Source organism: Lagopus muta, chromosome 26 (assembly GCF_023343835.1).
Source record: "Lagopus muta isolate bLagMut1 chromosome 26, bLagMut1 primary, whole genome shotgun sequence".
Taxonomy (NCBI): domain Eukaryota; kingdom Metazoa; phylum Chordata; class Aves; order Galliformes; family Phasianidae; genus Lagopus; species Lagopus muta.
The window spans coordinates 2804965-2815467 of record NC_064458.1 but is presented as its reverse complement, the minus strand read 5'-3'; the positions used below and the strand labels follow the sequence as shown (position 1 = coordinate 2815467).

Sequence of the window (10503 nt, the reverse complement as noted above, 5' to 3'; positions counted from 1 at the left end):
CGATGTTCATTTTTAAGAAGGTATTAAATGTCTTAAAATATATATATATATATATATATATACCATGTTTCTGGATATGTTTGTGTGTTGTGAAGAGAGAACGCAGAGCAAAGACAGAGGGGTGGGGGGCTGTGCCTCTTTCACAGGGGCTCAGCCTGGTGGTGGGGTTCCATGGAGCTCAGCTGGGAGCTGGCACAGAGCAGCCGGGCTCTGTGTGCTGATGTCATTAACACTATTAATGTTAAGACATGTCATGGGATCTGCCGTGCTCTGGGGAGTGGTGACAGCGTGGAGCAGCACAGCAGCACCCAGCAGCAAGCCCAGCACTGCAGCCATTGCCATGGCCAGGTGTGGGGATGGGACCCCATGGAACAGCAGAGTGGAACCGGGGGTTTTGCCCCCAAGAGCTCAGGGATGGCTGCAGCCATGGGTCACTGTAGGGCAGCACAACCCCACAGAACAAAAACAGAACCAGAGCAACGCTAGGAGGCAAACCAGGAGGAAAAGGTGCTCGGAGGGATGCTCCCATCCCAGCCAGGAGCACCGCACGAGGGCTGCAGGTGGGAACCCCTACCGACAGCCGCACTCCTCCGCCACCATGTTGGGGAACTTGCGCACCTCCAACCCCTCGGCCGAGACGCTGATGATGAGCTGGTCCGAGTAACGGACGGGCACGCAGCATGGAGCGCGCTGCAGCGGCGAGCCCCGCTCCTGCATGCCCAGCAGCAGCAGGGTGTGCGAGTGGTAGCCGGGCACGCGGGTGGAGAGGGGCAGCTTGCAGGGCCCCTCGCAGTTGTTGGCCGCGTAGACGGTGGGCATGACGATGAAGTTGCGGTCGCGCAGGTCGATGGTCAGCTCCTGCAGCCGGCAGTGCGCCTGGTGCCGCGCGCTGCGGTTTTGCCGCAGGACTTTCCTCCTCTCCTGCCAACGCGCCCGCACCGTTTGCAGCGCCTTCAGCAGCAGCAATGCGTGCAGCTTCCCCGAACCTGGGGGCTGCCCTCCTGCAGCCGGCCCTGGAGGTTGGTAGCAGAAGCTCAGGAGGTGCTGGAAGAGCCCCGTGTTGGCTTGGAATTCCGGGATGTCCCTCAGCTCATGGATCACAGCCTGCAGTTTGCCCATCAGCAGCTGCAGCACCGTCCCCTCCGGCTGCCAGTCCCCAAAATGCTGCTCCAGCCCCACGCCGCCTTCCTGGGGGAAAAGCAGCACCGAGGGCTCCTCTGACTGCACCAGGCGCTCCAGGGCGGCCGTCTCCGACAGGTTGAGCAGTTGGTGCGGGAGCGTCTCCATCATCTGGAAGTCCAACCAGTGCTGGGAGCTGGGCTGGGTGGGCGGCTCGCTGCGGGGGCTCAGCACCCGGCGGATGAAGAGGGTCAGCACACCCAGGAACTGCCCGCTGTCCCCTGCCGTTGGGGATGTGGTGTTGGCTGGGCTGGCGGTGGTGGAGGGCGGCAGCTCTGCGGTGCTGGGATGGGGTGGGCTGTGGGGAGAACACAGAACGCAGTGGTGTAAAGGACTGGGACACAGCACTCCAAACCACCTTGGTGTGCCATGCGTCTTCCCAACCAGGGTCCAAGGGATGGGACAGGGGGGACTACAGTGCCCTTTTCCCCTTTCCCCTCATGGTTTTCCATGCACAGACCTGAGCTGTGGGTAGGGAGCCACATCCACCACCCCACTGGCAGAGAGATAGGAGGAAGGGGCTGCAGCGTCATCCTCAGGTGTTGACCCAGCCAGCAGGAGCAGCACCGGCGTCATCCTGGTGAAACACTTCTCATCCGAGCCAAAGAGGAGCTGCTGGGTCTCCATGAGGGACAGAGGAGCACCTGGAGATGGGGACACAGTGGGGACAGTGCTGCAGGACCCCCCCAGTCCCTCATCACTGCCAGGTCCCCAGCGTTCAGCCATCAGCACCACTGTTCCCGTGGGCTGTCCCCAAACCTACCTCCATCCCCGCGGTGCCTGATGGTCAGGGACACCTGGAAGCTCAGCTCCTTGCTGCTGCTGGTCACAGCAGCCACCGAGGCTCTGAGGAGCAGGTACTGCGTATCCCTAGTGAAGCAAAGGCTCTGTGGGGAGCAAAAGGCACAAGAGCCCCTGAGATCCCACAGGAGGCATCACGGGGGTCAGCAAGACCCCTCTGCAGACCAGTCCCTGTTTCCCAAGCACCCAGGGACTGATCCAGCCCAAGGTATGGAGTTAGGAGGCTCTCGAACTGGTCTGAGGCTGAGGAGAACAGGGAGGGAAGTTAGCAGGGCATGGGGGCAGCTGTGCACCCCCAGTATGGGCTGAGCACCCCCAGAGCATGGGATGAGCACCTCCAGTTCGGGCTGAGCACCCCTCGGTGTTGTTCCTTTGTCCCTGGCAGCAGCTTGGGGACAGGGTAACAGCACCATCTTCAGGAACTGCTCTGCCCGGACTGCCCCAGTGGGAGAGAGGGTGTGGGAAAAGTACTGGGATGGGGTGGGGAAGACAAAGGGAGAGGATGGGATGGAGAGACCTTTGGGAGGGGGGTGGGAAGGGAAGGGAAGGGAAGGGAAGGGAAGGGAAGGGAAGGGAAGGGAAGGGAAGGGAAGGGAAGGGAAGGGAAGGGAAGGGAAGGGAAGGGAAGGGAAGGGAAGGGAAGGGAAGGGAAGGGAAGGGAAGGGAAGGGAAGGGAAGGGAAGGGGATGAGCAAACCTCTGGAAGGAAATGAGAAAGATGTTGGAAAGGAATAGGATGGGATAAGTGCTGGAAGAGGAAGGGAGGGAAGGAGATGGGAAGCTGCTGGGCAAGCAGAGCCAAGGTCCCCCCTCTCCCCCTGCCTCCCAAGGTCACCCACCTGCTCCTGTGTCAGCCCCATGCCCTCCACCAGCAGCTCCTGGAGGCCCTCAGCCCCTCTCCCTGTGGGGCTGCCTGGGTAGAACAGCAGCAGAGCGACCTGCAGCTCTCCCAGCACCTGCCCCACCTCCACATGGAACGGCAGCCTGAACCAGAGCCTGGCCTGTGCTTCCCATTTCACTGCAAAGAGAGCACAGGGTGGGTGAAGCATGCAGCCATAACAGTGCAAAGGGAGAGGAAGGCGCTCAGGGGCTGAGCACTGCTCCTCACATCACTCAGAGCAGTGGCAAACTATGAGCTTCAGCTGATGGAGGGCAGCACGGTCCATTTGGTGGGGAACCCTGAGCACCACTGTTGGGTTTTTTCCCAGTTGGACAGAATAGAATGAAACTTCAATGACTGGGACAGTAAGGGAGAAATGCTGCTGCTCCAGAACCAAACTGAGCAGTGCAGAACCGGCTGATTTTGCAGCGCTGGGTGTTCATTGCATGCAGGCTCTCAGTGCTATGAAAGCTTCTGACACACATACATGAGGAGAGGATCTATTGGACAGCTTTATCTTAAAGCAAACCCAACCTGCAAATCCAACTCTTCACCCACACCTCCATCTCAGGCCCATCGATAGCACTGGCCTTCCCCACACCACGACCCTCCAGCTCCTACCTTCCTCCAGATGCAGGACAAGGAATCTCTGCAGCCCCATCCCCGGCCCCGCCAGGTGCTCCTGGAGCTGCTGCAGTGCTTGGAGCACGCTTTGTGCATCTCCACCTGGGCACAGCCCAAAGGTCTCGGGGCTGCGGTGCTTCCAGCCGGCGCGCAGCACCTTGATGAAGGTGCTTTCATAGCGGGTGAGGACCCCCACCACCTCGACGTGGGATGGGTGGACCTCACTGCGGTCCATCTTCAGGCGGCACACGGGGCCCTCCAGCCCCCCCAGGGGCCAGGGCTGCAAGCTGGAGCCGTCGGCCTGTGTGCAGCTTGCTGCAGGCTCAGGAAGGAGGCGAGAAGCCACAGCCATCTTCAGTCTCACCGCCGAGCCGGGTCGCGCTCTGCTCACATTTTCCTTCTTTGCTCCAAGTTCCACCTCCTCTGAGAGGCTCTGCCCCAGCACAGCCTCTGCTCCATGGCTCCCTTTTCTCGGCAGAGCTGCGGAGCGGAGCAGCAGCAGCACCAGGTATGGAAGCAGCACCCCGAGAATCGCCTTCATCCTCCTTGTTCCACTGCACCCAGAGCAGCCGCCGAGCCGCCCGATGCACCTCTGTGTGCAGCAGGACCCACGGCTCCCTTTTAAAAGCAGTGGCCTTGAGTGGCCAAGGCACAACACACCTCCCCTGCGAAACACGGCTGCTGCCCCACTGCAAAGGAGGGAGGGCCGGGTCAGAGGAACTTTTCTGTTCTATTTTTGGGTTTAGCATCCAGTATTGGAAACTGAAGAAAAGAAAGAAGAGAAAAAAAAAAAGAATAACAAAACTGTAAAGCTGTTTCCCTTTGGTTGTAGGGATGCGTGTCCTTGAGTTGAGATGTTTTGAGAGGAGGGTGGAATCGGGGCCGGAGGTTTGGCAGGGATTGGCGCACACCATCCCCATCGGCTGCGACGCTGGGAGGAGCGGGCTGTGCACACCTGGGGGAGAGGGTGAAGATAAGGGGGAGACATTTGGGAAAAGGAAATGCCCAAAGCTCCCTCCGCTGGGCGCCTCCCCCTCAGAGCACAGAGGCTGTGCACGTCTCCAGCCTCACAACGCGTGCAGAACAGCACCTAACAGGTGCCAATGTACGTGTGCAAGGCCCTGGTGCACAAGCAGAGCCTTGTTCTGCGTTCCCAGGACTCGTGCAGGGCGAAGCCCAGCATACAGCCCCAGCACAGACCCAAAGTGCACAGACCAAAAGGCTCCCAAACACGGCCTGCATGCAGGAGGCTCAGCCCAGTTGTTTCAGGCATGGAGGCTCCATGTTGGGCATCGACAGCCCAGAGAGCAGCAGGGTGGGGGGGTTTCTAAGCTGCCAGTGAAAGCTCACCCCATGCTTTTCAAGGGCTCTTGAGAAGCAGCATGAAGTGATTCCCTTCAAAGAGAGAGCAGATTTCTGTGCTTCTGGCTGCCATCCGAGCTGCTGCACAGAGCTCAGTGCTGGGAGGAAAAACAAGGTCTGTGAGTGCAGCACGAGGGAGGCTCTGACTGTGAACGCAATCAAGCAGGAAGACAGAGAGCTGCACACGTAGGGCACTGTGCTCCCCATCATTCTGCCAAAAACACAACTCCCTTCTGCGTGCCCACAGCCAGCCAACTCAGTTAAAGGATTTCAGCTAAATAGCAACTGATTCATTGGTCATTATGGGACACACGTGAGGTCAGGATGGGGAAACGCAGCTCTGGCAGCTGACTGAGGTGTCAGGGGAGCTCCTGTTTTTGTGTCCTCTTTGGATCATTCTGCTAACATAACCAGGTGGGGAATGTTTGACACGCTGAAGGACAAAATAAAGCGACCACGCAACAAGATTTCAACCAATTACACGGGAAGAAAGAGAGAAAGCAAAAGTGAAAACCTTTTAATGGATCTACAGGATCTAGTCAAAATCACTGGCATACAAAACAAGACTATTTTACCCCAATCAGTTGTGACCTGCATATAAAAAGCTATGAGCCAGATGAGTCCGGTGGGATGGAGAGGCTTCAGTTGGAGGGAGGCGGAGGGGGAATAGTGCCCGGCCCCTCCGTGGGGAGGGGGGGGTCTCATCATGGGTGGCAGAGGAGCAGGGGGAGGGACGCCGGGCGCCGGTGGCAGCTGAGGTGGCACTGGAGGAGGCGGCACTGGTCCAGAGGGTGGCATGGGGGGCAAAGTCATCCCTCCTGGAGGAGGTGGAGGCATTGAGTCTGGCAGAGGGGGCCTGGGGGGCAATCCGTTCATCAGCGGAGGTGGAGGAGGCCGCTTCACGGTCGGAGGGCCAGGAGGAAGGTTGGGGGGAGCTGGGGGCTTCTCCATTTTGAAGTGGAACTGAAGGAAGAACTGGGGAGAGGGAGAAGAGCGAAGAGAAGGAAACCATCAGCTCTCAGGACAACTTTGTGCCATCACACGTCAGCGACTTCAGCACCAAAACCCAAATGGATGCGACTCCACTGCCTTTTCCCCCAGGCTCTGCCCTCCCTCCCTCCCCCTTCAACCCTTAAGATGCTGCCACGCTCCAGCTACCTGTTTGGTTTCCCTGTTCCAGTGGGTCCAAAACTTTCCCTCCGCTTTGTCGATTTCTCTGCTTGGCACCTGCAACAAAGAAGAACAGGGAGCTATTATTAGCAGCACCAGATGAGCTCCGTGGCCCTTTCTAGCACCACAGCCCGCCAGATAAGCAGCTATTCCAGGCCTTTGTGAGATGCGCTCGTCTCGGATGTTATTAGATAGAGATGGGGGCAGCAAAGAATTGAGTTACTTCCCTATCGGTCAAGGACAGGCAGAAAAAACCCCTCTCAACATCTGCACAAAGGCTGAGAGCAGAGCCCAGGAGGATCCTTTCTGCGCCAGACACTGAGAATTCAACGCCTCCCAAAGCTCAGTGCAGAGCCTGGTTTCCATGCCAGAGTCCTCCAGTAATTCTCAGCAGAGTTTAACAACTTCCAGCCACGTCTTCCTGACCTTCCTTTCCAGGCCATTAGCCCCAAAAAGGCTGGAACAGAGCAAGTCTGTGACGGCCATCACTGGGAACTAATGGCCTGGAAAATATGGGAGCTCTCCCTGTCATCAGTCAGCCCCAAACGTTACCTTGAAGGCGATGGTTTCGTAGGGCTCTGCTGCCATCAGGAGGTATTGCCAGCGCCGATCTGGGGGCTCAATCCTTTGCTCATACGCCGACATGAACCGATGGCGAGGCATGATGCTTTCTGCAATCTCTGGGTAATCGATCTGCAGGGGGATTATGGCAGATTTTCAATGCCCCCCTGATGCTCTCCTCCTTCATGCAGGAGGAACCCCTCAGATATGGAAGAACAGCTGAAGAAGAGGAGCTCCCAACTGAAAGCTTACTGTTGCCAAAGAAAACAGCTCCACAATTACGATCAATGATTTGTCATCCATTTAGCTGACACAGTCAGCAGCAGCGAAGAAGCAAGATAAGCCCTTTTTGTTTCTATTTTATTATTACCTCATGAGTCTTGCAAAGAACTGCTCATTTAGCCAAGCTTTTATTTGGATAACCCAGAAACCAAGAATTTGACCTTACCTGGAAGAGAAGGCTCTGCTGGCCTGTCTCTGGATCTCTCTGTTTGGTCACTGTAAAGAAAAGAAGAAAGCTTAGTACAGGACATAAAGGTCAGCACGATATTCCTTCTGCCCTAGGAAGCTCCATACAACAAAATATGACAGGACTTTATTTCCCATTTATCAAATAAAATGCCACAATGTCTTCAAGCAAAGTTCCTGTGGGTGTCTGCTGAAATGCAGCTGCTGTGGGGCACAGACACTGACACACTGAGAGCACAGCTGGGAGATAAAGCAGCCGTGCCTTGTGGTGAAGGCCAAAATCAAACAGCAGGGAGTTCAGAGAGAAAAGACTGAGCAATACATCCAGTGGGTGACTTGTGAGCAATAGTGAGAGATGGCAGAGCACAACAGAAGGAAAAGAGAGACTGAAGCGACGCCATCATCTCCCCTGTGACCACTGTGAGAGCTGACAGACTGAGCCCTACTGATCTATTATTAAAGTGGCTCCCACTTGACTGTCAGCAATGGAGACACATCCCATGGGCAATGCAAACAATAAAGGACATCAGGAGATAAGCCCCTATCTTATTTATGGACAGCTCTGCTCAACAAGCTGATGAACAATTCATGCCCACAGCTCTGCACTTCAAGCAAGCTCCAGCAGCCACAGGGCATCTCCTGCCACAGGCCCTGCTGACAAACCTTTGTAACCCGGCCGTCCAATTTTCACAAACTTCTTCACTTCCACTTTGACTTTTTCTGGTGCAGGTTGGGCAGGGGCTTCCTTTGCTTCCTTGGCAGCTCGACGGGCCCTGGATTCATTGGAAATGTGCAACGTTAAACAGTTACCAGCACTCGGCTCCCAAGGGCGGCTGAAAGGCAGCTGCATCAGCATGGCAGTGCTCTGCACTTCACAGGGAGCACAATGGGAAACTGCTGCTCCTCCTCCTCCTCCAGCACCACGGGAGGCCAGTTTTCTCCAGGCCTTGCCCTGACTACAGGCTGTCACCTCCACCATCTCACCCACCTCCACAGATGACTTCTTAGAAGTCAAAAAGGAAATTAATTCCACAAGCCAGATGTCCACAGCAGAGCAAACCTGAATTCTTAGACTAAAGCTGTATTCACAAAGAAGCTTCCTTTACAGCTAGATTTAATCTCCTTTAAAACTCTTTTGCTCCCTTCCCTCAGAAATGCCATAACTGGCTTTGAACTGGAGCTTGTCAGCACTGCTGTTCAGAGCACAGCTAGTTCACACCTGCTGCTGAGTGCCTAGGAAACAAATAGAGATGAAGAACATTCAAGCCCAGCGTGCTGCTACATGATGGAGGTCAGGTTTTATAGGTGCTCACAATCTAATTTTGAAGTGCCTAAGAAATGGAGAATAACTACAGTGGAGAACAACTTACAGATTGGTCTGATGCTTCTTCCCCTGGGTGTGTGCTAAGTAACTTCCCTGGGGGGAGAAGAAAGAAAGTCAGATGAAGACTGAGCTGTTCCTGAACAGAAAGATATTTGTCACGGATGAGAGGTGACATCTCACATTGACAAAGGTATTTTAATCCTCAGAGCACAGCGGGATTGAACTCAAAAATTGCAGATTGCTCACAACTGCTGAACTGTCAGAAACTTGTCATGCTTTACATCCACAGCCTCTGCTCCCCCCATCAGCCCTCCAGCAATCAGCCAACGAGAACAGCTTCAGTTCCAGCACTTGGAGCTGGCATTATTCTAAAATATCTGTTGCCATGGAGATCAAGACAGACAGCTGCTCAACTCACCTCATTGTTATGGAGCGTCAGGCAAAGCTTGCATTCATAAGAACCCAAGTGATTTTTCATAAAATAGGGGTCCTAGGAAGAGAATGTTAAGAAGTTACATGCAAAACCCGTGTTGGAATGACTGAACAACCAAAATCCTAAAGCAGATCCGTGCTGCAAGAACTGAGTTCACAGTTATTGACACAACACTGCTTTAGGAATACAGAGAAAAGAAACAAGAACAGTTTTGATCCCTGGTGACACCGTACCCAACTGCAGCAAAATAAGAACCAGTGTCAAGAAGACTGAATGTAACACAACAGAAGCCTGGGGCTGGCATCCCTCTGCTTGGCCCTTCCCCAAGTTGCTCGACTCCCTCATCAGTAGGAACAGAAGTATTTATTGCACTCCACAGATCCCCACTAAACCTCCCACCCACCGCTGAGGTGCAGCCCTGACCTCAGCCAACACAGCCTGCAGGACTGGGGCTCACCTTGTTGATGTCGATGGTCTCCAAAGCCAGCTGCCGAAGCCTTTCCCTGCGGTCTCGGTTGCTTTCTGAGGCTGAAGCTACGCCTCCACTCCCCGTTTTACCCCCAGGACGGTGCTGAAAATCCATGGTGGGGATTTCTGGGCTTTGGCGACTTCAGGAAAAAAAAATAAAAGTCTGGAAAAATGAAGAAAAGACACATGAGTGACAACAGCTCCCTGAGCTGGGCCTCGCACGGAGCCCCGCCGTGAGGACACAGCCCAGGCATGGCAAGCACTCCCTGAGTGTTCCTGGTGTAGGAACTGCTTTGGCAGGGGGTTGGAATCGATGATCTCTGGAGGACCCTTCCAACCCCTACAATTCTGTGATGCTGTGGTTCCCCAGGTGCTGCCCTGACCCAGTGAGCAGGAACAAAACGATTCAAAGCTGGAATGAGCTCCTGGAGACACCCCTCGACCTCCCCAGCCCCACAAAGAGGGCGATGGATTCCGTCCCAGCTGCTCACCAGGGCGCAGTGCGGCTCAGTGAGAGCCACAGCCCCTCCCCCCAGGAGCCCCCATTCCCCCACTAAAGGCTTGAGCCCCATTGCCACAATTCCCTCATTGAGCTGCAGCCCCCGTAGCCCCTGAGCAGGTTCTGAGCCAGCCCTCAACACCTCCTTCCCTCAGCGAGGCCCACAGCCTCCTGCAGACCCCTCATTACCTCAGCAAGGGACAGAGCCACCCCTAACCCATGCCCGTCCTCTCACACAGGGTCACAGACCCCCCAGTCGCAAGCAGGTCGGTCACACCTCAAACACCCCCCGTCCCCTCTAAGCACCCACATTCCCTGAGCGAGCACCAAAGCCCACCTCGAAGCCCCTTCATCCCTCACAGCCCCCCACGAACACCCCTCGAGCTCTCTATCCCGCTCACCTCTCTCCCCCCCCAGTTTCCTTTCGGAGGGTCACATCCCCCCAAACGCCTCCACTTCCTCAGAAAGGCTTACAGCCCCTTTAAGCCCGCCAGCCCCCATCCTCACAGGCCCCACACCCCCCTATTCCCTCAGCGACGGTCACCGCCTCCCCAAAACACCACCGCAGGGACCGCAGTCCCCCCCCAGAACCTTCCCATCCCCTCAACGAGGGTCGCACTGCCCCCATTTCCCCCCCTCAGGCCCACAGCCCCTCCCCCCACAGCCCCCATACCGCCGCGCTCAGCCCCGCTCCCCACGCCGCGCATGCGCTCTGCCCTCACCCTCCTCCCAGCG

At 56.0% G+C, this 10503-nt stretch overlaps 2 protein-coding genes across 2 annotated transcripts; both read right to left on the bottom strand.

The window, feature by feature from the left end:
* Window positions 1–37: 37 nt before the first annotated feature.
* On the bottom strand, window positions 38–4243 carry AMH (anti-Mullerian hormone). Its single transcript, XM_048927902.1, has 5 exons — window positions 3481–4243; window positions 2819–2997; window positions 1943–2066; window positions 1640–1823; window positions 38–1477 (listed from the first exon to the last, which is right to left on the bottom strand). The coding sequence occupies exons 1-5, from the start codon at window positions 4022–4024 to the stop codon at window positions 571–573; spliced, it is 1938 nt and encodes a 645-aa protein (XP_048783859.1). The 5' UTR covers window positions 4025–4243; the 3' UTR covers window positions 38–570.
* Window positions 4244–5333: 1090 nt separating this feature from the next.
* On the bottom strand, window positions 5334–10501 carry SF3A2 (splicing factor 3a subunit 2). The gene is given in 10 exon segments (XM_048927911.1): window positions 5334–5543; window positions 5545–5820; window positions 6004–6072; window positions 6568–6708; window positions 7025–7074; window positions 7708–7817; window positions 8415–8461; window positions 8787–8858; window positions 9259–9432; window positions 10442–10501. Coding segments are annotated over 9 exon segments (948 nt in total). The 5' UTR covers window positions 9385–9432; window positions 10442–10501; the 3' UTR covers window positions 5334–5486.
* Window positions 10502–10503: the final 2 nt, after the last annotated feature.